We start from the raw sequence: 26667 nt of genomic DNA, 5'->3' as shown, positions 1-26667 counted from the left end.
AGGGTGAATTTGCACAGAGGAAATATTTCTTATTTTGTGGTGACAATGAGTAATTACTTCAAATTTTGCGGCCACTTAAACCCATAACAAAAAATGTACCTATAGTTATGGTATGTTTTCCCTTCAAAGTCTGTCTTTGGTTTTGGTTAAGTTTTATGCCTTATGATTTGGCTACCCAGGTTTTAATGTGTAATGTAAATTATATGAGTTGTGTGTTCATACACTACATTCACTTCTTTTTTATAATTCTTATCTTTTGAGTTTATTGTTGAACTTGGTATCTCTTCATGAGAACTGGGGTAAAAAAAGAACTTTGATGATTTAATTACGAATGCCTTTCTACAAATATTCCTATCACCTAGTTGAGGCAGTGCTTAAATTTGTTAATTTTTTGGTTGTTTCCCATTCACAGCTTTAGATTGGACTGTCTTGTGTTTAAATATGACTACATAACCAAAGAAAACTGTTATTTGGAAAATGTAATGAAATATTTTGCAAACTAAAAAAACTGTTACAGCCATCAAGACTAACACAGAGGTATCTCATTCTAAATCCTTAGCGTAAATATGGATTTGGTCCCCCTTTTGCAACTAAAACTGGTTCCATTATTCTGACAAGGCTTTCTAAGGGTATGTGTCCACGTTGAGGATTGCATCAGGATTTGGTCATGATTTTACGCAGGTAAAATCGGCACCAAATCTGCACCTGAGGTCATTGGCAGGTCACCTGTGTTGTTCATGCGTTGTCTGAGCATTGTAAAGACATGCTGCGTTCTGAAAAGACGTGCTGTATGTCCGTTTCTGCGGGTCTGCCGCATGCGTCTTTTAATGCATAGTGGAGACGGGATTTCATGAAATCCCCTCCACTATGCTGTAACATCTATGCACTGCGTGTTTGACGCTGCGGCTCTACGCAACGTCAAACACGCAGCGTTTCCTGAACGTGGAAACATACCTTAAAAGATTTTAGAGTGCCTATGTGAGAATTTTTGCCCAGTCTTCCAGAAGAGCATTTGTGAGGTCAAGCACTAAAGTTGTAAGAGAGGGCCGGGTGTCTAGTCCATTCCAGAAGTATTTGAAGGGTTTGGGGTCAGTGATCTGCATGAACCAGTCACATCTTCCACAGCAATCTCACCCAACTATGCCTTTTGCTTTGTGCACTGTTACACAGTCATTCTGGCGCAGTAAAGGATCCTCCAAAACTGTTCTCATAAAGTTGGTAGCATACAAATGTCCAAAATGTTTTGGTATGCTGAAACATTGAGATTTCGTTTCACTGGAACTAAATCGCCTAGGTCAACCACTGAAAATCACCTCTATAGCAGTATCCCGATGCCACTAAATTTTATAGTTGGCAATATGCAGTCAAGCAGGTAACATTCTTCTGTCCTTTGCTAAACCCAAACTCAACTATCAGACTGCCAGATAGAGAAGCATGATTTGTCAGGCTTCATCATGCAGTGCCTTCCACTATTCTATCTGAGGCTTGTCATGAAGCTTGATGACGTAAGGCTTGGCCATGGAAACCCATGCCATGCAGCTATGGGGGGCACAGGTTTTGTGCTGATATTAATGTCCGAAGAGGTTTGGAACTCTGCAGAGCATTGGCAAGTTTTATGCTCTATACGCATCAGCACCCCACTCTGTAACTTTACATTGTCTGCCACTGCATGACAAAGTGGCTGTGGTTCCTAAATGCTTCTACCTATCCATAATACCATTTACATTTTAACCTAGCATATTAAAGAGGGAAATTTTAAAAATTTTACTTTGTTGCGACAGAAGTCTGTGTTCAGCGTTTAGCACCGGATACTAGCTGTTTGGTATGAACCCCAAACTTTTAAGTTCGGATTCGCTCATCTCCATCTACGCTTTTGTGTACATATTTTTCATCACACAACAGCATGCATTCCTAGAAATTTTAAACAAATCTTTGTCATTTCTTTCACATAATTATACAGACCACAATGTCCTTATGCTTTTAAAGCTGAAATACTAATCTAGTTATACTACAAAAACCTCATTGTGAAAACCAAAGGATTTAATTCAATGATCCGTGAATACAGAGACACAGCTAATTAGTGTGTAACCAACATCTACCCACTAGGAAAAAATAATCTAAAGTTTCCATCTTAGTTCTGAACTAAGGTCACTGATGCAGACAAAAATAAATTCCATCACAGTGTAAACTGGAATGAGAACATTTGGACTTGTACCAGCCTTCTCTATACAGGTACTGTAGATTGCTAGCAATGGAAGCCATAAAAGCACATGTCGCATGGAAAGATTGTAAATGTAACAGGGGTTGTGCTGAGTGAGGTCTTTGAAATGTGCCATGCATTCATGTAATAAGCATTGATGTCTACTGTAGGAGTACAAAAACATAAAAACATCAATTATTACTGACTGGCTTGTTGTTACTGGTTTCCACATCAAAGAGGATCAGGGGCTCTGAGTTAGCAGGATCTTCACAGACAGTCTCAAGCTGGTTGGAAGAGAGAATCAGACACCAGGGAAATGTTAGATGTGAAAATTCAAGATTTAATCTATGCAAACAAGGCCACAAGGGGATGATCCAAAGATTTCTAACAGGAAAAGCAGGGCAGAGCAGCATTATAATTTACACATATTTATCATACTAATAGATAGTACTAAAAAAGTCACATAACCACATCAAAACTACATAAGGTCAGACATTGTTTTTTTCGGTACCAGAAATAAATGCAAGTGTGAAAGCGGCCTAAGATGGTTTTATGAATCCTGCATTGGGCAGGGGGTCGGACATGATGATCCTTGAGGTCCCTTCCAAATCTAACATTCTATGACTCTATGATCCATTAAGCAAAAAACAAATCCTTTTCAACTAAAAGAAAAAGGGATGGCTATTTAACAGATTCATTTTTCATAGACTTTAATCTTTAAAAAAAATTCAGTTAAAATCAGTCTTTTTAAGCCGGACAAAAAGTTGTGTCTGCACAACTTTTCTATGAATGGATTGCTGCTGGATGCATTTTAATGGATGATTACTGGACAGACATGTGAACAAATCCTAAAGCTGGCTACTACATGAGATAGCTATTGGCCAAACCTTTGTTCAGCAGACAACTATATCTTCTTGCTACCCTATCAATCCATGGGAAGAAAGGAGAAAGCTGTTGTCAGTCTCCTTTAGCAGAGGTGTATCTACCCTGAAAATAAAAGCATTGGTTATTGAAATCCCAATGACCCGATCATTCTGTTGCCGACATTATGTGTTGGGAAAGGAACAGAGGACTCCTTTAATATCAGATGGTCTGATCGTCCTATTGAAAGCAGAAGGTCGAGTCATTTTTCATCTATTGCATAATGGGGACCTATAAGTTCTGATCAAACTCAAAAATACTTTTTTTGATGCACCGTATCTTGAATATTGCAGTTAACTACACTATTTAGTACGCTTAAAGAACACATGCAACAAATGCTATAATAATTCTCTGTCGTACATAGGACACTACAGATATGTTTAGCATATGCGCCAGAAATGTAATGGGGAAGTTGCATCCAGGTTTTAACCTCTTCATGACCTTTGACGTATATTTACGTCAAAGGGCATGTTCCTGTCTTTGATGTGGACTCGCACACTGAGCCCACATCTTTCCCCGCACTTGATGGTTGATTTAATCAGCCATCAAGTGCCTTTAACACTCCAATTGTGGCTGTTAACCTCTTTTATCCTGCTGTCCATCACTGACACACACTGGCCGGAAGCAAGTCATTAATCCCGCCTATCGGCCTCTCTATCATGTGATCGTGATAGGTTATTATCATAGCCGGGGGTCTAAAAAAGACCATTGTGCCTGTCACTATAAATCTATTGTAGACACCAGTCCATAACCAGCATTTATAGATCTATATTTCTGCTATATAGATGATCGCAGCTTCAAGTTTCATAAAGTGACTATTGAAGTCAGTAAAAAGAAAAAAGTTTTAAAAAAATATGAAAAAAAAAATACGTTAAAGTTTAAATCACCTCCTTTTGCCCCATTTAAAATAAAATAATTAAGAAAAAGCAAAACACATATCTGTTATCGCCAGGTTCAGAAATGTCCAATCTCTAAAAACATTTTAAAAAATGAATCTGATTGGTAAACAGCGTAACGAGAAAAAAAAAACGCCAGAATTACATTCTTTGCCGGCCACAACATTGCAATAAAATGCAATAAGAGGCGATCAAAACATTGTATTTACCCCAAAAAGGTATCAATAAAAATCCAAGTCACAAAAAATAAGCTCTCACCCTGCCAAAGATCACGAAAAATGAAAACGCTACCAGTCTCGGAAAATGGCGACATAAGTTAAAATTTGTTTCCTTAAAAATGTCAGAATTTTTTTTCACCACTTAAATAAAAAAAAACTATACATGTTTGATATCATTGTACTCGTACTGACCTGAAAAATCATATTGCCAGATCAGTTTTACTATATTATGAACATGGTAATTAAAAAACAATTGTGGAATTACACTTTTTTTTGCAATTTCAAGTCCCTTGGAATTTTGTTGCCATTGTCCAGTACATTATATGGTAAAATGAATTGAGTCATTGAAAAGTACAACTTGTCCTGCAAAACAACAAGCCCTCATATGGCTATATTGAAGGAAAGGTTCTTGGAAGAAGAGGAACAAAAAAACTGAAGCGCAAACAAAAGAAAAATTGCAAGGTCATGAAAGGAGTTAAAATAATTGCTTCTCATTCCTAAATACTTTCTGAGGCAGTTCATGATCTGACTTGCAACTTACATCTTCCCTGTGTGAAGACCTAGGTTTGTGTGAATCAATAATTTCGTACCTCCTTCCTGGCTGAGCACGCTGTGTTTGTTCCACGGTATCCTTCATGTACACCATCTGTGCCAGGATTCACAGGTGCTGTGAAATGAATAATAAATTGATTTATTATATTTCTTATCATAGAAACTTACTGAAGTTTTCTTTTAAATAATCCTATATTAGTTTTCCAATTCTAATATTATGTACCATTTTTCCACAATATGAATTGATAGGATAGCAAATAAACATCAAGCCATCAGCGTGTGATCAATTTGAGTACACCAATTCTCATAGTGAAAATGGCCGTGGCTCCTTTGTTTTTTATTAAACAGCAACACAACTGGTCACGAGCTGTGTCAAGTACTGCAATTTCAGTAGGGGATGAGAAAGTCTTCAGTGTACCAGTCACAGTACCCCTACATTTTAGGTGTTGTGGCACTATGTTATTTTACCTATTATTTCAATCCTGCCAACAAGTGTTCTTATTGGAGGAGATTGTTAAAAGCACTTTGGTATACAAAGTGTAGACATAGCCAGCTAACATCACAAAGGCACTAGAGTCAACCCAAGTTGATTGGCCTCCATAACAGAAGACATATGGGGGACGTTATAGAAGGTGAATGTCCCAGTTAAAATCTAAAGGATAGGCTGCATGTCAGACTGCTCTTTTCAGTATGATTACCCAGTCCTTGTGTTGGATAGGAAGATACCCAAGGAATACAGCAGGATCTAGACAAGTCAGCACTAGATGCTTTTTACTCTAGACCACGATAGGTTTCGTCCAAATGCTAAAGCACCACTCCAGTGTTTTTTTTTTCCTTTTTTTATTTCAGCGTCAGAGTGGTGCTACTAATCTAAGTTCCCTGAACTTTCCAGACACCATCTTCATCTATTACCGATGCCGCTTCAGTCTCGTGGTGCCAACTTGTGACTGTAACTTCATATAGTTCATATAGTATAGACCTGATATCAGAGGTAATGGTCACAAGCTCTGACTGCAAGTCTATGACAGCTTCATTCTGACTGATGTAGACTAAAGGTACCGTCACATTTAGCGACGCTGCAGCGATATAGACAACGATGCCGATCTCTGCAGCGTCGCTGTTTCGTCGTTGTGTGGTCGCTGGAGAGCTGTCACACAGACAGCTCTCCAGCGACCAACGATGCCGAAGTCCCCGGGTAACCAGGGTAAACATCGGGTTACTAAGCGCAGGGCCGCACTTAGTAACCCGATGATTACCCTGGTTACCATTGTAAAAGTTAAAAAAAACAAACAGTACATACTTACATTCCGGTGTCTGTCCCGCACCGTCAGCTTCCCTGCACTGTGTCAGCGCCGGCCGGCCGTAATGCAGAGCACAGCGGTGACATCATGACGTCACCGCTGTGCTCTGCTTTACGGCCGGCCGGCGCTGACACAGTCAGTGCAGGAAGCTGACGCCGGGGGACAGACACCGGAATGTAAGTATGTACTGTTTTTTTTTTTAACTTTTACAATGGTAACCAGGGTAAACATCGGGTTACTATGCGCGGGGCCGCTCATTTACAGTGATGAATATGCGGTTCCACCCCTATGGGAGGTGGAGCCGCATATTCATGGCTGTAATCGGCGGCCCCACGTGACCGCTCATGCAGTAGAAGGTGCGGCGAGGACAGGAAGCAGCGCCAGCCAGCGAGGGAGCCGGGTGAGTATTTTAAGAACAGCGGGCGGGCGCACAGGGGGTGGGAGGGGGGTGGGGACATGGACCTTTATTTTAAACACGAGAAACAAAAAAAAAAGGATTATTCATATCTTCTTTCCACAAACGCTGCTGCAGAGAAGATATGAATCGCGGCTTCAGCACCAGATGCAGGGGACAGCGCTAAACTTTAGCGCTGTCTCCTGCACGGTGCGTGTGGTACCCAGTGGGCACAAGGGCGGCACACGTGTGCCGCCCGTGTGCCACACTGATGTGCCACAGAAACGCACAGGCACAAGGACACGGATAATTCCGGTACCGATTTTTCCGGTACCGGAATTATCTGGACGTGTGGGACTGCCCTAAAGGAGTTGTCAACATATCCAATTGGAGAAAGGTGGAACTTGATGGACCTAGGTCTACTTTCAACCTATGTAACTAAGTACATATTATATTGATATTGTGTCAATACAATCCAAAATGAAGACTTTTGAGTGCCAGTATGTTGCTTGCATTATGTATATGACATCGACCCAACAACTGCCTAACAGAACTAATCGACAGAGGAAGTCCAGAGACTTAAAAGGACAGAATTTAACTGTTCAATATCCCATTTCTATAAACCATGAGCCTTAAAGATGTAATAATTGGATCTAGAATTATTTAAAAAAAATAAAGGAAATGTACACTGCCACAATAATTTTGAAATAAAGCATCAAGGTGTGACTGAAATAAAGAATTTCAGCAGTAACTCCTTAAAAGACACGGCTGTTTTAAGCCTTCAGGCCATATGGCCTGATTAATCATTTGTTTTTGTTTTTTTGTTCAATTTTTTTTGGGTAGTAAATTCTTTAAACAAATTTTGCACAAAATCAAACTTTTTGCTTTTAACCTGTTTAGCTCAAAATTTTCAGGCACACATAAAATTAATCCATTTGTGCAAAAATGAAGCGACTTTTTAAAAAGTCAAGATCAATGAATCTTCCGAAGACTTTTACAAAGTCCTCCTGCAATAGTGAACATTTCTAAAAAAAGAAGCAGTGAACACATATTAAAATACTTCTAAAAGGAGACATCTATCTGTATAATTGACTAAGGGTCACTTCCGTCTGTCTGTCTTTCTGACTGTAACGGGAATCCCACGTCGCGACCAATCAGCGACGGGCACAGTACGGCCGCGAATTTGCCCCTTCCTTCTCTCCGTCAGTGCCCCCTCTATACTCCCCTCCAGTCACACAGGGTTAATGGCTGCATTACACCGCGTTATGCCGCGGTGTGACCCAGTCCGTTAACGCTGCTATTAACCCTGTGTGACCAACTTTTTACTATTGATGCTGCCTATGCAGCATCAATAGTAAAAAGATCTAATGTTAAAAATAATAAAAAAAATAAAAAATCATTATATTCTCACCTTCCGGCGCCTTTCCTGCTCCTCGCGACGCTCTGGGCCATGCATTGCGGTCTCGCAAGATGATGATGTAGCGGTCTCGCGAGACCGCTACGTCATCATCTCGCGAGACCGCAATGTATTCTTGGGACCAGAGCGTCGCAAGGAGCATCGCCTCGCCTGGATCCGGGGGCCGCCGGAAGGTGAGTATATAACTATTTTTTATTTTAATTCTTTTTTTTAACAGGGATATGGTGCCCACATTACTATATACGTGGGCTGTGCTATATATTACGTGGGCTGTGTTATATACTGCGTGGGCTGTGTTATATACTACATCTCTGCTATATACTACGTGGGCTGCGCTATATATTACGTGGGCTGCACTATATATACTACGTAGCTGTGCAATATATTACGTGGCTGGGCAATATACTACGTGGCTGTGTTATATACTGCGTGGGCTGTGCTATATACTATGTGGGCTGTGTTATATACTATGTGGCTGTGTTATATACTATGTGGCTGTTATATACAATGTGGGCTGTGCTATATACTACGTAGCTGTGCAATATACGTGGCTGGGCAATATACTTCGTGGCTGTGCTATATACTACATGGGCTGTGCTATATACTTCGTGGCTGTGTTATGTACTACATGGGCTGTGCTATATACTACGTAGCTGTGCAATATACGTGGCTGGGCAATATACTATGTGGCTGTGCTATATACTACGTGGACTGCGTTATATACTACGTGGACTGTGCTATATACTACGTGGGCTATGCTATATACTACATGGGCTGTGCTATATACTGCATGGCTGTGCTATATACTATGTGGGCTGCGCTATATACTATGTGGCTGTGCAATATATTACGTGGCTGGGCAATATACTACGTGGCTGTGTTATATACTGCGTGAGCTGTGCTATTTACTTTGTGGGCTGTGCTATATACTATGTGGCTGTGCAATATATTATGTGGCTGGGCAATATACTACGTGGCTGTGATATATACTGTGTGAGCTGTGCTATATATTACATGGGCTGTGCTATATACTATGTGGGCTATGCTATATACTACGTGGCTGTGTTATATACTACGTGTGCTGTGCTATATACTACGTAGCTGCACAATATACGTGGCTGGGCAATATATTACGTGGCTGTGCTATATATCACGTGGGCTGTGCTATATACTATGTGGCTGTGTTATATACTATGTGAGCTGTGCTATATACTACGTGGGCTGTGCTATATACTATGTAGCTGTATTATATACTACGTGGGCTGTGCTATATACTACGTAGCTGTGCAATATATGTGGCTGGACAATATACTACGTGGCTGTTATATACTACGCGGCTGTGCTATATACTACGTGGCTGTGCTATATATATACTACGTGGGCTGTGTTATATACTACGTGGCTGTGTTATATGCTATGTGGGCTGTGCTATATGCTACGTGGGCTGTGTTATAAACTATGTGGCCTGTGCTATATACTACGTGGCCTGTGCTATATGCTATGTGGCTGTGCTATATGCTACGTGGGCTGTGTTATATGCTACTTGGCTGTGGTATATTTCTCTGCTGTATCTGTGCATCATGAATCGTGGTATGTGTTAAAGAGGGGGGCTCACTGAGACTCTTTCGCCCGGGGCCCTCAAAAACCTGGAGCAGGCCCTGGCTTCACTGATTAGTCACGCCTGGCCGGCTGCGAACAATCAGCGGCAAGCGCAGTCCGGCCGCGAATTGGCGCAGAATTTGAACCACGCTTCGCTAATTGGTCGCGCCCGGCCGGCCGAATCCTGTGTATAAATTGCATTATTCTGAAAACTTCATAAATAAACTAGATACATATTCTAGAATACCCGATGCGTTAGAATCGGGATCTTTTTACTATTGATGCTGCGTAGGCAACATTAATAGTAAAAAGTTGGTCACACAGGGTTAATAGCAGTGTTAACGGTCTGCGTTACACCACGGCATAACGCGGTGTAACGCAGCCATTAACCCTGTGTGAGCGCTGACTGGAGGGGAGTATGGAGGGGCACTGACGGAGAGTAGGAAGGGGCAAATTCGCAGCCGGACGGTGCTCGTCACTGATTGGTCGCGACGTGGAATTCCCGTTACAGACAGTCAGAAAGACAGACAGAAAGACAGACAGACGGAAGTGACCCTTAGACAGTTAGATAGATAGATAGATAGATAGATAGATATACTGTTATGTCATATCCATTTCTAAACAGTTAACGTTTTCTCCTTCAACGAATAAAACATATTATACAACCATGAGATCAAACTACCGTACTTAATAGGGACAGACATTTTTTGGATGTTCAAAATCCTTTTATTCCATATGATCTCAACCATATTAACCAATCGAATATTATAGCACAGTAAAATATTTGTGTCTTTACATTTCTATATCTTATACTTGTTACGCTATTAATCCATTAGAGGGTAATAGCTGTCTCTTTATTTCCAGGAAATGATTTACCAAAATATTTTTTTACTTTATCCAATTGCATTGGAGTGCCTTGTTATTTTAAGCCAATGCATATGTAATTTTTTTAGCGACAGCGAAGGTGTTGCCCAAAGCGCAGCAGTAGTAACACATCTATTTTTTGTTCTGTGTGTTTTATTTGAATTCCTAAATAAAGCTTACTTCTTTTAATCCCAAATCTCGTGTGTGGAAATGTTCAAGTCTACTATGTCCTCTTTGTTATCCAGCAAATCAGTGTACTTATTTATTTTTTTCAATTGCTGATATTTCACAGTGCTTTATAGACATCATCATCACTGTTGTGAAGGCTCCATGACATTTTAATTGGTATCATTTTGTGGTACATACAACTTTATGACATTTGACCTAAATGGACATTATGGAATGTACCAATGCTTAAAGTGTAGCTTTGATTTTAGATGTCTTTTTAAACGACATTATCATGTGTGCACATGAGGAATGAGACTATTTCTGGCTATTATATGACTTGCAGTCTGCAATTTTTACAAGTTTCAGGCTCTAGACCAATGTTTCCAGTTCTCATGACCCCCAAGAGATGATTTCAGGATTTCCTTAGTATTGCACAGGTGATGGAATTATTAATCATCAGAAACTTCCACATGTTCTTTCACCTGTGCAATACTAAGGAAATTTTGAAAACATGACATGTTGGGGACTCTGAGGACAAGAGTTTGGGAAACACTGGTCTATATACTGGAAGCTGTAGCAGTTTCTCTGTGTGTCTCTCTGCCTCAGATGTAATTGTAGATGTAATTTGACTCCTCACTGAAGACAGAACTGAAGACAGATTAGAGCAGTTTTTGAGAGTAAAAATCTGTGCAGGAGAAAGAGGGGAGAGAAAAATGACACATGGATATTTTTCTAAAACAAGATATACAGCATATTTCAAAGTTTTGTATTTTTGCTAGTAATGTTGATTTATAATAACCATTTTAAAAGACAGTAATTATTTAAAAAACACACCCTTTTCATTTATATCCCTAAGCAAGGAACCAAAATGGAAATCTACAGTATATATTTAATATTGCATTATACAAGATAGAAGATGAATAAAGTGCAAATTCCAAAAGAATTTTCAGGGAAAAAAATCACTCACTTGGCTTAACTATTTCAGATAACAAGGTTTTAGGAAGTGTATCTGGTAAATCGTATCCATTTTTCCTAGCAACAATAAGGTGAAAGGCTGCAAAAAATTCTGCCAATGTCAAAGCACCGTCACAGTCAACATCACTAAGATCCCTGAAAGAGAACAAAGCAGAAGAAAATGATTAAAAAAAATCACACAGGCAAAAACATGATTATCCCATTTACTCATCTGGACAGTGCTAACTGAATGCCAGGATTTAATAACTAGATAATATAAAAATCAAGTCGGGATCACATTACTGACACCATGTTTCGTCCTGTTCAGTTACCCTATGGATATATCACACCAGATTTTTAGAAGCAGACTACTAGTAATCAGGGCCGGACTGGCCATCGGGCACTTCTGGCAAATGCCACTCGATCCCTGCACGCTCTGCTCTGCCACTGGGACGACTCCCCCCCCGCCAGCGCCGATGTACTCAACTATAACGGCGTCAGTTGAATGCAATGATGGAGGAGAGAGCTGACGCCCCCTCTCCCATCATTCCCCACTCTGCCTCTGACACTGCGGGTGCGCGATGACGTCATATCATCGTGCACCTGCTGTGTGCCGGGCAGACTGCAGCTGCTGAGACTGGAGCCAGGAGCAGCGCGGGGCACGAGGAGAAGTAACGATTGTATATATTTTTTAAATATATCAATCAGTGATAACTGGATTGTGGGGCTATTGGAGGGGGGCGCTACATCATATTCTATGGGGGGCTGTATTACATTCTATGGGGGGCTGTATTACATTCTATGGGGGTCTGTATTATATTCTATTGGGGTCTGTATTACATTCTATGGTGGGCTGTATTACATTCTATGGTGGGCTGTATTACATTCTATGGGGGGTTGTATTATATTCTATGGGGGCCTGTATTACATTCTATGGTGGGCTGTATTACATTCTATGGTGGGCTGTATTACATTCTATGGTGGGCTGTATTACATTCTATGGGGGGTTGTATTATATTCTATGGGGGGCTGTATTACATTCTATGAGGGAGCATTGCATCATGCTTTTTTATGGGGCTACATTATATTCTATGGGAAGGTAGGCTGTATTATATTCTATACTAAATGTATTCTATGTATTACATTTATTATATTCTATGAGGGGTGGTTGCATCATACTCTATGAGGGGGCTACGTTATATTCTATGGGGAGCTGCATTATACTATATGAGGAGGGCTGCATTGTATTCTATGGAGGGGCTACATTATATTCTATGGGGGGCTGCATTATGCTCTATGAAGGGGGTTCCATATATTATATATGTAGGGGCTGCATTATACTATATGAGGGAGCTGCATTATATTCTCTGGGGGGTTGCATTATACTCCGAACTACAATATATTCTGTGGGTTGGCTGCACTATACTCCGGAGTGGCATCATTATACTATATGTGGGCTGCATTATACTGTATCAAGGACTATGGGGAATACATTATACTATATGAAGAACTATGGGGTGCATTATACTATGGGAAGTGAATTGTACTACATGGATGACTATGGTGGTGCATTATACTATATGGAGCACTATGAAGAGTGCATTATTATACTATATGGAGGACTGATGGGTGTATTTTAATATATGGAGGACTATGAGGAGTGTATTATACTATATGGAGGACTGAGCAGTGTATTTTATTATATGGAGGACTATGGGGAGTGTATTATACTCCCCGCTTAATTGTAAAGTGTTGCGGAATATGTTGGCGCTATATAAATAAAAAATATTATTATTATTATACTATATGGAGGACTGAGGAGTGTATTATACTATATGGAGGACTGAGGAGTGTATTATATTATATGGAGGACTGAGGAGTGTATTATACCTTATGGAGGACTATGAGGAGTGTGTTATATTATATAGAGGACTGAGGAATGTATTATACTATATGGAGGACTGAGGTGCACATTATAATATATGGGGGACTAAGGGGTGTGTTATACCAAACAAGCAAAATGCTGTCTATTCATTGAGTGATTGGATTGTTTATGTGGGAACAGAAATCCTTGTTCTCGAAGCACATTGCCAGTGTAAACTGTAGTTGTGCTGCTGATAACATGATACTGTATGGGGCAAATTGATCTAATTGTGATTGTTCTGTTCCCTTCATTTTTTCTCAGTTGGTGACCGTGTAAAGAGGCCAGGAAACAAGCAAATGACTTCAGTATTGTCGATCACACTCATTTAGTGGCCTGAACTCAGTTCATGTAAATACAACAGAAATGCTTCGCAGGGAGACAAGGCAAGGATGATGACAGTTGTAGTTAACACCCGGCGCCTGGGAGTAGCGCAAACTCTACTGCTTTTCCCAGCCACCAAAGCATTTAATTCTGGTATGTTTAATGATTTTTAGGGATGATGTCAGCTGCGTAATGTCAGCTGCCATCAACTGTTCTGTCTTCATACACGTTGATACGGTGTGTGATCCAACATACAGAATAAACCACTTCTGTCTTCCAAATAAGCAGACTGTTCTCTGTAGTCTAACTTGTTTATTGGTAACAGGTATTGTAATGCGGTAAAACTAAAGAAATACAAATGACATATATAAGTATTGGGCTAAACAATCACACAGCTGATACTTTATAACTGACAAAGAAAGTATACAGTATGATGCAACCTATGTACATAACTACAAACAGTAAGTCCCTGGTAATCATATTTCCTGTGTACTGACTGCTATACAGTTAATCACATTCTGTACAACACTACATTGCAAGAACAGGGATAATGATCTTACCGGATAAACTTAACCAGGATGGCAAGTAAGTGAGGTAGTTCAACACAGCAGAAGAACACGTGTGTCCAGGAAGAACACAGAGAGAAAATGGAGGTTCCTTATCCCAAAATGCCTTGGTGCAATCCCACAATGCAACACTCTAATTATTACTAAAAAACACAGGTAATAAATTTAACTACCACTGGGTGGTGCTATAACACAGCAAACCAACACTATTAGTAGTGAACTTTTAATGCATAATTGGAATCCTACTGTCCTTTTGAATGGACAGAACACTCCCCGCTTGGCATCAACCGATGTCACATGTCTTTTGGCGAAAACAGTAAGACAAGTTCTGCAACTGGTCTGAGGAATTAAACGAACGAGGGCACAAACAAGTGAGTTCCAAGTTGAGAACCTGTTGAAACAGTGGGATTTGAGGGGATTGTCTTTAGTCACCGTACGTAAAACGGATACCTGAGGACGGATTTCCTCATCTGCCTCTGGATCCACCAATTCAAAGGTGTTTTGACTCGTCAATGTATGGCGTCGAACGATATAGGAATGTAGGACCAGTAAACCAGGTTGTGTCCTTAAGGTGTCTTGCTTCAACGGATCTGGTTGCGTGGTCTGCAGGATTGTGGTGTGTGGACACATAATGCCACTGTTTAGGGTCGGTAGATCTCCTGATCCTTAGCACCCGATTGCTGACATAGACATAAAAGCGACGAGTTTCATTGGAAATGTACCCCAGCACTACCTTGCTGTCAGTGTAGAATTCGACTTCTTTGACATCCAGGTCCATTTCTGTAGAGATAAGTTCAGCTAACTCTACTGCTAGCACAGCTGCACAGAGTTCCAGTCTGGGTACTGTGTGTTCACTGAGTGGGGCCAGTTTTGTCCGGCTCACAACAAGCCTTACATGGCATTGTTCGTTGATGTCGGTAGTTTTCAAATACGCTACTTCTGCAATTGCTTTGGTTGAGGCATCGCAGAAGATACAAAGCCTTTGCATCTTGACTTCTGTTGATGGCACGGAAGCATATGGTCGTGCCACGTAGAGACTTGACAGGGCTTCTAAAGAGTTCTTCCATCTTACCCATAAGTCTCTTTTCTTGCTGGGAAGCAGATCATCCCAATCGGATGTCTCTTGGGTGAAGTCTCTCAACATCATTTTACCTTGGATAGTTACAGGAGTTACGAATCCCAGAGGATCGTACAAGCTGTTTACTACGGACATGATGCCTCTGCGCGTGAAGGGTTTCTCTTCTTCACTGATCTGGAAGGTGAATGCATCCTTTTTCAAATCCCAGAGTAAACCAAGGCTTTGTTGCATGGGAAGGGAGTCCGTGCTTAAATCCAAGTCTTTTAAGTCGGTTGAGTAATCTTGAGAGGGAAAGGCTGCCATTAGTTTTTGGCTGTTGGAAGCAATTTTGTGCAACCTCAAATTGGACAAAGCGAGCATTTCTTGTGCCCTTTTTAGGAAACTGACTGCCGACTCATCTGTGGGTGTGGATTTCAGGCAGTCACCTACGTAGAAATCCTTTTCCACAAATGATCTTACATCCGATCCATACTTTGCTTCACCCTCTCTGGCTGAATATCTAAGGCCATAGATAGCGACAGCAGGGGAGGGGCTGTTCCCGAAGATATGTACCTTCATACGATATTCCACGATGTCCTTGTAGGGGTCATTATCGCGGTACCAGAAGAACCTCAAGTAGTTTCTGTGTTCTTTAATGAGGAAGCAATGGAACATCTGTTGGATATCGGCCATAAATGCTACTGCATCCTTGCGGAAACGAAGAAGTACTCCCAGAAGTCTGTTATTGAGGTCTGGACAAGACAGAAAGACGTCGTTTAATGAAACACCTTCATATCTGGCACTTGAGTCGAATACCACTCTTATCTGACCTGGTTTCTTCAGATGATACACGCCAAAAATAGATAAGTACCAACATTCCTCAGAATCTTGAAGTACAGGTGCAATTTCCGCATGGCCACTCTGGAATATTCTCTTCATGAAGGCAAAGAAGTGTTCTTTTGTCTCTGGTGTCTTCTGCAGTTTGTAAGGGAGACAAATCGACTGTAGACAAGTTCTCTGTTGTTGGGTAAGCGTTGCCTCTGTGGTTTGAATGGTAAAGGTGTGACCCAAATTTTTTATTCATCTCTTACTATCTCTCGCTCCATGATGTCCAAGAACAGTCTGTCCTCTATGGACGTTGCTACCTGGTTGTCTTCTCTTGTCCTGTGGATAACTGTGCACCCTATATGATCTTCCTCACCGTCGCATGCATGGTCTTCACAGGAAGGATCAGGTAACAGACAAGGTGGAGGGGAGTTGTGTGGCAATTCTTTAATCAGGAAACTGCTCTCGCATGGCTGGAAGAGAGACGGATGTCCATTTTCAAGAGTATTGGTGAGCATATTGTTGACTGATGTCGGCCTGTGTGCTCCACCCAAACAGATGTCTCCCACGATGACCCATCCTAGGTCAAGTCTCTGAGCATATGGGGTGTTTTGTGGGCTGTTAATCTGTCCTCTAGCCTTGTGGACCCGTAGTATGTCTCTTCCGAGGAGTAAGACGATTGGAGCTCCTTGGTCAAGTTCCGGTATCAGGTGACCTATACGTTTCAAGTGGGTATGATGAGCTGCTACCTCTGGTGGAGGTATCTCAGACCTGTTGTCGGGAATCTGGTTGCACTCCAGTATTGTTGGCAAGGATAAGCAGGTTTGACCATCCATAGACTCTACTTTGAATCCGGTCACTTTTCTCCCCGCCGTCTCGACAGTACCTGCACATGTCTTCAAGGAGAACGGCGAGCCGGAACCAGCAATGTTGAAGGTGTCGAAGAAAAAGGACTTAGCTAGAGACCTGTTGCTCTGATCATCCAAGATTGCATATACCTTGATTGCCTTATCCCGTTGGCTTGCTGGGAATACTCTGACAAGACAGATCTTCGAGCAGGATCTTCCTACTACAAGTTCCTTGCAGATCTCTGTACACTGCGAAGTGACCACTGGGGTGTCTATGTCAGTGTCCATCTGTTTTTCGGCAGACTTTTCTTCTCGCGACGATACCCCTGAGGGTGGCCCGGGGTGTAAGGCCATGTTGTGATCCACACTACTACATTCTGCGTAGTTCACACTGGTTTCACAGTTCTTAGCGAAGTGTGAGGTCGTCGCGCAGCATCTGAAGCATATCTTGTTTTCCTTTAGGAATTTCTTACGGTCTTCTAGAGACTTCTCCCTGAAGGCTCTACATTTTAGTAGAGGATGAGGTTTCTTGTGTAGGGGGCAGTGTTTGCTGAGATCCTGAGGTTTGTCCTCTTCTGGAGAGGACTTTCTTGCCCTGCAAGGAAACCCTGTGGAGGTAACATTAGTTTTGTGGACTGCCACTGGTGTTTTACTGGGTTTTACACCAGAGGCAGTGGTATATGACATAGTGATATCGAAACTGGGATCATTTCTGACTTTAGCCTGCTGAGAAACAGTCTACAAACACCCTGAAAGGAGGAAATGGTACCTTATGAGCTTTTTTGTAACGGGACCCGTGACTGACCCACTTTTCTTGTAAGTTGTAAGGGAGTTTTTGGACAATTGGGTTGACACCTCTGGCGGCGTCCAGGAATGCCAACCCTGGTAGGTCACCTTCTGCCTGAGCAGCATGTACCTCCATTAACAAGTCGCTCAGTTCCCTGAGCTTTTGATAACCCTTATTTGCTATCTTGGGAAAATCATCAATTCTTTTATACAAAGCTTTTTCTATAGCTTCTATTGACCCATAACATTCTTCAAGTCTCTCCCACACCATACGAAGTCCTGTGTGGGGGTACTTTATGTTAATGTTCCTGATTCTTTTGGCGTGTTCAGCTGACTCATTCCCAAGCCACTTTACCAGTAAATCTAACTCTTCACTACTGGAAAGTTCCAAGTCTCTGATGGCGTTCTTGAAGGAGGCTCGCCATGCTCTATAGCTCTTGGCTCGATCAGTGAACTTTACAAGTCCCTTGGTCACCAGCTCCCGGCGGGTAAAGAACCTTGCAAAGTTCATAGTGGCTGAGTCAGTGCCAACATGAGCTGGTGTGCTGTTGTCATGTGGTGTGTGTGGTGCATCCTCATACCTGGTAGGAGCTTCTGGCTTAGGAAAGTCTGTATAAAACCGTTCCGAAGCGAAGGGTGTCCCTGTCAGTCTGGGAGGAGGCCGTACCTTCTGTTCTGTAAGGCGGTAGTGGTGGTCGATGTAGTTTCGCAGTGTACCTTCCTGCTTCCAGTACGGCATTTAGAGGAAGGATCTCTGGTAATCTGTATACGCTGGTTGGTGTAACGGATCAGAGTTATCGTCGATTTTAGGATGTTGTTGGACATATTCTGAGACGCGTTGAGCTGGGTCCTGTCGATCAAGGTCTGGTCCACGCACGTCCCGGTCTCGTTCAGATTCAGGAAACTCCACGGCTTTTAAGAACTCAGCTTTGGCTATTGTGGCTGCTGCTTCTTTTTCAGCGGAAAGCCTTTTTAAGGTCGCTTGAAGTCGGACTCTTTCTGCTTCTTGCTCTGCTTGCAGGCGGGCTCTTTCTGCTTCTTGCTCTGCTTGCAGGCGGGCTCCTTCTGCTTGTCTTAATTTTAACTGCATCTCTTGTGCAGCGTAGGAAGATCTTACTTTTGACGCCTCAGCTTCTGCACGGGCAAGAACGACAGACTTTTTCAATGATGACTTGCTAGAGCGGCTTGTTTGGGACCTCGTCCCTAGTGAGGATGCTCGGCTTGCAGACATTTCGTGTCTGTTTGCAGGCTGTAGGACGTCTCAAGGCGGGTAGGAATGACTTCAGCGTGGACTGAGACGTGTCGTGCTTGGTGGGCTGTATGGTGGCCGCTGCGGTATCTGCAGGCAGTGCGGTGTGGTACAAGCGGCTGCGTAAGTGGTCTTTGCTATTGCTGGCGTCTAGCCTGGTTTTACTGCTATCGCTGGCATCTAGCATCCGTTTTACTGGCCTCCGCTGGTATTTAGCCTCCGTTTTACTAGCCTCCGCTGGTATCTAGCCTCCGTTTTACTGTTCTGTCTTCATACACGTTGATACGGTGTGTGATCCAACATACAGTTAGGTCCATAAATATTTGGACAGAAACAACATTTTTCTAATTTTGGTTATAGACATTACCACAATGAATTTTAAACAAAACAATTCAGATGCAGTTGAAGATCAGACTTTCAGCTTTCATTTGAGGGTATCCACATTAAAATTGGATGAAGGGTTTAGGAGTTTTAGCTCCTTATCACGTGCCACCCTGTTTTTAAAGGGACCAAAAGTAATTGGACAATTGACTCCAAGGCTATTTCATGGACAGGTGTGGGCAATCCCTTCGTTATGTCATTCTCAATTAAGCAGATAAAAGGCCTGGAGTTGATTTGAGGTGTGGTGCTTGCATTTAGAAGGTTTTGCTGTGAAGTAAACATGAGGTCAAAGGAGCTCTCCATGCAGGTGAATCAAGCCATCCTTAAGCTGCAAAAACAGAAAAAAAAACATCCGAGAAATTGCTACAATATTAGGAGTGGAAAAATCTACAGTTTGGTACATCCTGAAAAAGAAAGAAAGCACTGGAGAACTCATCAATGCAAAAAGACCTGGGAGCCCACGGAAGACAACAGTGGTGGATGATCGCAGAATAATCTCCATGGTGAAGAGAAACCCCTTCACAACAGCCAACCAAGTGAACAACACTCTCCAGGAGGTCGGCGTATCAATACCCAAATCTACCATAAAGAGAAGACTGCATGAAAGTAAATACAGAGGGTTCACTGTACGGTGCAAGCCACTCATAAGCATCAAGAATAAAAAGGCTTGACTGGACTTTGCTAAAAAACATCTAAAAAAGCCAGCACAGTTCTGGAAGAACATTCTTTGTACAGATGAAACCAAGATCAACCTGTACCAGAATGATGGAAAGAGAAAAGTATGGCAAAGGCGTGGTACAGCTCATGATCCAAAGCATACCACATCATCTGTAAGACACGGCGGAGTGTTGTGAATTCTGTGGCAGAGTTCACTCCTGTGGTCACAAGTGGTACTTCGGCTGATTCTCTCTGGGAGCTTCCGTTTGTGGAGGAAAGTGGTACTGCAGCTTCTGAGTTTCCTCCCTCAGGTGATCTGGTGAGGTCGTTAGCTGCTTCTCTACTTAACTCCACCTGATGCTTTGATCCATGCTTCCTGTCAATGTTCCAGTGTTGGACTTGTGTTTCTCTGGATCATTCCTGTGGCCTGCTGCTCTGCATAGCTAAGTGCTTCTTTGCTATTTGTTGCTATTTTTTCTGTCCAGCTTGTGTATTTGTTTTGCTGGAAGCTCTGGGACGCAAAGGGTGTACCTCCGTGCCGTTAGTTCGGTACGGAGGGTCTTTTTTCCCCCTTTGCGTGGTTTTCTTTAGGGTTTTGTGTAGACCGCAAAGTTATCTTTCCTATCCTCGTTCTGTCTAGAATATCGGGCCTCACTTTGCTGAATCTATTTCATCCCTACGTTTGTCTTTTCATCTTACTCACAGTCATTATATGTGGGGGGCTGCCTTTGCCTTTGGGGTATTTCTCTGAGGCAAGGTAGGCTTATTTTTCTATCTTCAGGCTAGTTAGTTTCTCAGGCTGTGCCGAGTTGCATAGGGAGCGTTAGGCGCAATCCACAGCTGCCTCTAGTTGTGTTTGGAGAGGATCAGGAATTGCGGTCTACAGAGTTTCCACGTCTCAGAGCTCGTTCTATTATTTTGGGTTATTGTCAGATCACTGTATGTGCTCTGATCGCTATGTACATTGTGTTACTGAATTGCCTATCATAACAGTACAGGAAGCAACAAGTACTAATGATTCTCAATAGAGGGAAAAAAGAAGTTCCGAGACCATTTTTTTTCCTTTGCACTGTGATTTGTCTTTTTTTTCCCCTAGACATTTGGGTGGTTCAGGACACAGGTGTTACAATGGACATTACAGGTCTGTCTTCATGTGTAGATCAGCTCACGGCAAGAGTTCAAGATATTCAAAATTTTGTGGTTCAGAATTCTTTGTTAGAACCAAGAATTCCTATTCCAGATTTGTTTTTTGGAGATAGAACTAAATTTCTGAGTTTCAAGAATAATTGTAAACTGTTTCTGGCTTTGAAACCTCGCTCCTCTGGTGACAGAGCGCAACAGGTTAGGATCGTCATTTCTTTTTTGCGTGGCGACCCTCAGGACTGGGCATTTTCTCTTGCGTCAGGAGATCCTTCATTGAGTGATATCGATGCGTTTTTCCTGGCGCTTGAATTGCTGTACGATGAGCCTAATTCAGTAGATCAGGCAGAAAAAAATTTGCTGGCTCTTTGTCAGGCTCAGGATGAGATAGAGCTATATTGCCAGAAATTTAGAAAATGGTCCGTGCTCACTCAATGGAATGAATCTGCGCTTGCAGCCATTTTCAGAAAGGGTCTCTCTGAAGCCATTAAGGATGTCATGGTGGGATTTCCTATGCCCGCTGGTTTGAATGAGTCTATGTCTTTGGCCATTCAGATCGGTCGACGCTTGCGTGAGCGTAAATCTGTGTACCATTTGGCGGTATTACCTGAGATTAAACCTGAGCCTATGCAGTGCGATAGGACTATGACCAGAGTTGAACGGCAAGAACACAGACGTCTGAATGGGCTGTGTTTCTACTGTGGTGATTCCACTCATGCTATCTCTGATTGTCCTAAGCGCACTAAGCGGTTCGCTAGGTCTGCCGCCATTGGTACTGTACAGTCAAAATTTCTTCTGTCCGTTACCTTGATATGCTCCTTGTCGTCGTATTCTGTCAAGGCGTTTGTGGATTCAGGCGCTGCCCTGAATTTGATGGACTTGGATTATGCTAAACGTTGTGGGTTTTTATTGGAGCCCTTGCAGTGTCCTATTCCATTGAGAGGAATTGATGCTACACCTTTGGCCAAGAATAAGCCTCAATACTGGACCCAGCTGACCATGTGCATGGCTCCTGCACATCAGGAGGTTATTCGCTTTCTGGTGTTGCATAATCTGCATGATGTGGTCGTGTTGGGGTTGCCATGGCTACAAGCCCATAATCCAGTATTGGATTGGAATTCCATGTTGGTGTACAGCTGGGGTTGTCAGGGGGTACATGGTGATGTTCCATTTCTGTCAATTTCGTCATCCACCCCTTCTGAGGTTCCAGAGTTCTTGTCTGATTACCGGGATGTATTTGATGAGCCCAAGTCCGATGCCCTGCCTCCGCATAGGGATTGTGATTGTGCTATCAATTTGATTCCTGGTAGTAAATTCCCAAAAGGTCGACTGTTTAATTTATCCGTGCCTGAGCACACCGCTATGCGCAGTTATGTGAAGGAATCCCTGGAGAAGGGGCATATTCGCCCGTCATCGTCGCCATTAGGAGCAGGGTTCTTTTTTGTAGCCAAGAAGGATGGTTCGCTGAGATCGTGTATAGATTACCGCCTTCTTAATAAGATCACTGTTAAATTTCAGTACCCCTTGACATTGTTATCTGATTTGTTTGCTCGGATTAAGGGGGCTAGTTGGTTCACTAAGATAGATCTTCGTGGTGCGTAAATCGCTCCTGTCAAACCAATCTAATCAGTTTTTATGAAGAGGTAAGCTATAGGCTGGACCACGGTGAGTCATTGGACGTGGTATATCTCGATTTTTCCAAAGCGTTTGATACCGTGCCGCACAAGAGGTTGGTACACAAAATGAGAATGCTTGGTCTGGGGGAAAATGTGTGTAAATGGGTTAGTAACTGGCTTAGTGATAGAAAGCAGAGGGTGGTTATAAATGTTATAGTCTCTAACTGGGTCGCTGTGACCAGTGGGATACCGCAGGGGTCAGTATTGGGACCTGTTCTCTTCAACATATTCATTAATGATCTGGTAGAAGGTTTACACAGTAAAATATCGATATTTGCAGATGATACAAAACTATGTAAAGCAGTTAATACAAGAGAAGATAGTATTCTGCTACAGATGGATCTGGATAGGTTGGAAACTTGGGCTGAAAGGTGGCAGATGAGGTTTAACAATGATAAATGTAAGGTTATACACATGGGAAGAAGGAATCAATGTCACCATTACACACTGAATGGGAAACCACTGGGTAAATCTGACAGGGAGAAGGACTTGGGGATCCTAGTTAATGATAAACTTACCTGGAGCAGCCAGTGCCAGGCAGCAGCTGCCAAGGCAAACAGGATCATGGGGTGCATTAAAAGAGGTCTGGATACACATGATGAGAGCATTATACTGCCTCTGTACAAATCCCTAGTTAGACCGCACATGGAGTACTGTGTCCAGTTTTGGGCACCGGTGCTCAGGAAGGATATAATGGAACTAGAGAGAGTACAAAGGAGGGCAACAAAATTAATAAAGGGGATGGGAGAACTACAATACCCAGATAGATTAGCGAAATTAGGATTATTTAGTCTAGAAAAAAGACGACTGAGGGGCGATCTAATAACCATGTATAAGTATATAAGGGGACAATACAAATATCTCGCTGAGGATCTGTTTATACCAAGGAAGGTGACGGGCACAAGGGGGCATTCTTTGCGTCTGGAGGAGAGAAGGTTTTTCCACCAACATAGAAGAGGATTCTTTACTGTTAGGGCAGTGAGAATCTGGAATTGCTTGCCTGAGGAGGTGGTGATGGCGAACTCAGTCGAGGGGTTCAAGAGAGGCCTGGATGTCTTCCTGGAGCAGAACAATATTGTATCATACAATTAGGTTCTGTAGAAGGACGTAGATCTGGGGATTTATTATGATGGAATATAGGCTGAACTGGATGGACAAATGTCTTTTTTCGGCCTTACTAACTATGTTACTATGTTACTATGTTAATCTGGTGAGAATCAGGCAAGGCGATGAATGGAAAACTGCATTTAATACGCCCGAGGGTCATTTTGTGTATCTAGTGATGCCGTTCGGACTTGCCAATGCTCCATCAGTGTTTCAATCCTTTATGCATGACATCTTCCGTGAGTACCTGGATAAATTCCTGATTGTGTACTTGGATGACATTTTGATTTTCTCGGAGGATTGGGAGTCTCATGTGAAGCAGGTCAGAACGGTTTTTCAGGTCCTGCGTGCTAATTCTTTGTTTGTGAAGGGATCAAAGTGTCTCTTTGGTGTGCAGAAGGTTTCATTTTTGGGGTTCATCTTTTCCCCTTCTACTATCGAGATGGATCCGGTTAAGGTCCAAGCCATCCATGATTGGACTCAGCCGACATCTCTGAAAAGTCTGCAAAAGTTCCTGGGCATTGCTAATTTTTATCGTCGCTTCATCTGCAATTTTTCTAGTGTTGCCAAACCATTGACCGATTTGACCAAGAAGGGTGCTGATTTGGTCAATTGGTCTTCTGCTGCTGTGTAAGCTTTTCAAGAGTTGAAGCGTCGTTTTTCTTCTGCCCCTGTGTTGTGTCAACCAGATGTTTCTCTTCCGTTCCAGGTCGAGGTTGATGCTTCTGAGATTGGAGCAGGGGCTGTTTTGTCACAGAGAGGTTCTGGTTGCTCAGTGATGAAACCATGCGCTTTCTTTTCCAGGAAGTTTTCGCCTGCTGAGCGAAATTATGATGTGGGCAACCGAGAGTTGCTGGCCATGAAGTGGGCATTCGAGGAGTGGCGTCATTGGCTTGAAGGAGCTAAGCATCGCGTGGTGGTATTGACTGATCATAAGAACTTGACTTATCTCGAGTCTGCCAAGCACTTGCATCCTAGACAAGTTCGTTGGTCGTTGTTTTTTGCCCGTCTTGACTTTGTGATTTCGTACCTTCCGGGCTCTAAAAATGTGAAGGCGGATGCTCTGTCTAGGAGTTTTGTGCCCGACTCTCCGGGTTTATCTGAGCCGGCGGGTATCCTCAAGGAAGGAGTAATTGTGTCTGCCATCTCCCCTGATTTGCGGCGGGTGCTGCAAAAATTTCAGGCTAATAAACCTGATCGTTGCCCAGCGGAGAAACTGTTTGTCCCTGATAGGTGGACGAATAGAGTTATCTCTGAACTTCATTGTTCGGTGTTGGCTGGTCATCCTGGAATCTTTGGTACCAGAGAGTTAGTGGCTAGATCCTTTTGGTGGCCCTCTCTGTCGCGGGATGTGCGTACTTTTGTGCAGTCCTGTGGGATTTGTGCTCGGGCTAAGCCCTGCTGTTCTCGTGCCAGTGGGTTGCTTTTGCCCTTGCCGGTCCCGAAGAGGCCTTGGACACATATCTCTATGGATTTTATTTCTGACCTTCCCGTTTCTCAAAAGATGTCAGTCATTTGGGTGGTCTGTGATCGCTTTTCTAAGATCCATCTGGTACCCTTGTCTAGATTGCCTTCCTCCTCTGATTTGGTGCCTTTGTTCTTCCAGCATGTGGTTCGTTTGCATGGCATTCCAGAGAATATTGTTTCTGACAGAGGTTCCCAGTTTGTTTCGAGGTTTTGGCGAGCCTTTTGTGGTAGGATGGGCATTTACTTGTCTTTTTCCTCGGCTTTCCATCCTCAGACTAATGGCCAGACCGAACGAACCAATCAGACCTTGGAAACATATCTGAGATGCTTTGTTTCTGCTGATCAGGATGACTGGGTGTCCTTTTTGCCTTTGGCTGAGTTCGCCCTTAATAATCGGGCCAGCTCGGCTACCTTGATTTCGCCGTTTTTCTGCAATTCTGGGTTCCATCCTCGATTCTCTTCAGGACAGGTTGAGTCTTCGGACTGTCCTGGTGTGGATACTGTGGTGGACAGGTTGCAGCAGATTTGGACTCAGGTAATGGACAATTTGACCTTGTCCCAGGAGAAGGCTCAACTTTTCGCTAATCGCAGACGCCGTGTGGGTCCCCGACTTCGTGTTGGGGATCTGGTTTGGTTATCTTCTCATCATATTCCTATGAAGGTTTCCTCTCCTAAGTTTAAACCTCGTTTTATTGGTCCGTATAGGATTTCTGAGGTTCTTAATCCTGTGTCTTTTCGTCTGACCCTTCCAGATTCTTTTTCCATACATAACGTATTCCATAGGTCATTGTTGCGGAGATACGTGGCACCTATGGTCCCATCTGTTGAGCCTCCTGCCCCGGTTTTGGTGGAGGGGGAATTGGAGTATATTGTGGAGAAGATTTTGGATTCTCGTGTTTCAAGACGGAAACTCCAGTATCTGGTTAAATGGAAGGGTTATGCTCAGGAAGATAATTCCTGGGTTTTTGCCTCTGATGTCCATGCTCCCGATCTTGTTCGTGCCTTTCATGTGGCTCATCCTGGTCGGCCTGGGGGCTCTGGTGAGGGTTCGGTGACCCCTCCTCAAGGGGGGGGTACTGTTGTGAATTCTGTGGCAGAGTTCACTCCTGTGGTCACAAGTGGTACTTCGGCTGATTCTCTCTGGGAGCTTCCATTTGTGGAGGAAAGTGGTACTGCAGCTTC

The 26667-nt window shown here is 42.8% G+C and overlaps 1 protein-coding gene across 11 annotated transcripts in view; it reads right to left on the bottom strand.

Moving 5' to 3' along the window:
* REPS2 (RALBP1 associated Eps domain containing 2) overlaps window positions 1-26667 on the bottom strand; it is a 441759-nt gene that overhangs the window by 170401 nt on the left and 244691 nt on the right. For 10 of the 11 annotated variants that reach the window (XR_011319311.1, XR_011319312.1, XM_069757315.1 and 7 more), the window contains 3 exons: window positions 11498-11640; window positions 4826-4902; window positions 2407-2484 (listed from right to left, as the gene is read on the bottom strand). Coding sequence is in view for 9 of the 11 variants with exons in the window: in XM_069757315.1 (XP_069613416.1) it covers window positions 2407-2484; window positions 4826-4902; window positions 11498-11640 (298 nt within the window). In the remaining 2 variants the exon portion in view is untranslated. The remainder of the gene's footprint in view (window positions 1-2406; window positions 2485-4825; window positions 4903-11497; window positions 11641-26667) is intronic. The other variant, XM_069757322.1, reaches the window with a different exon arrangement.

Source organism: Ranitomeya imitator, chromosome 3, assembly GCF_032444005.1.
Source record: "Ranitomeya imitator isolate aRanImi1 chromosome 3, aRanImi1.pri, whole genome shotgun sequence".
Lineage (NCBI taxonomy): Eukaryota > Metazoa > Chordata > Amphibia > Anura > Dendrobatidae > Ranitomeya > Ranitomeya imitator.
Note: the sequence above shows the minus strand (reverse complement) of the source record. Positions and strands in the feature narration are given on the sequence as shown.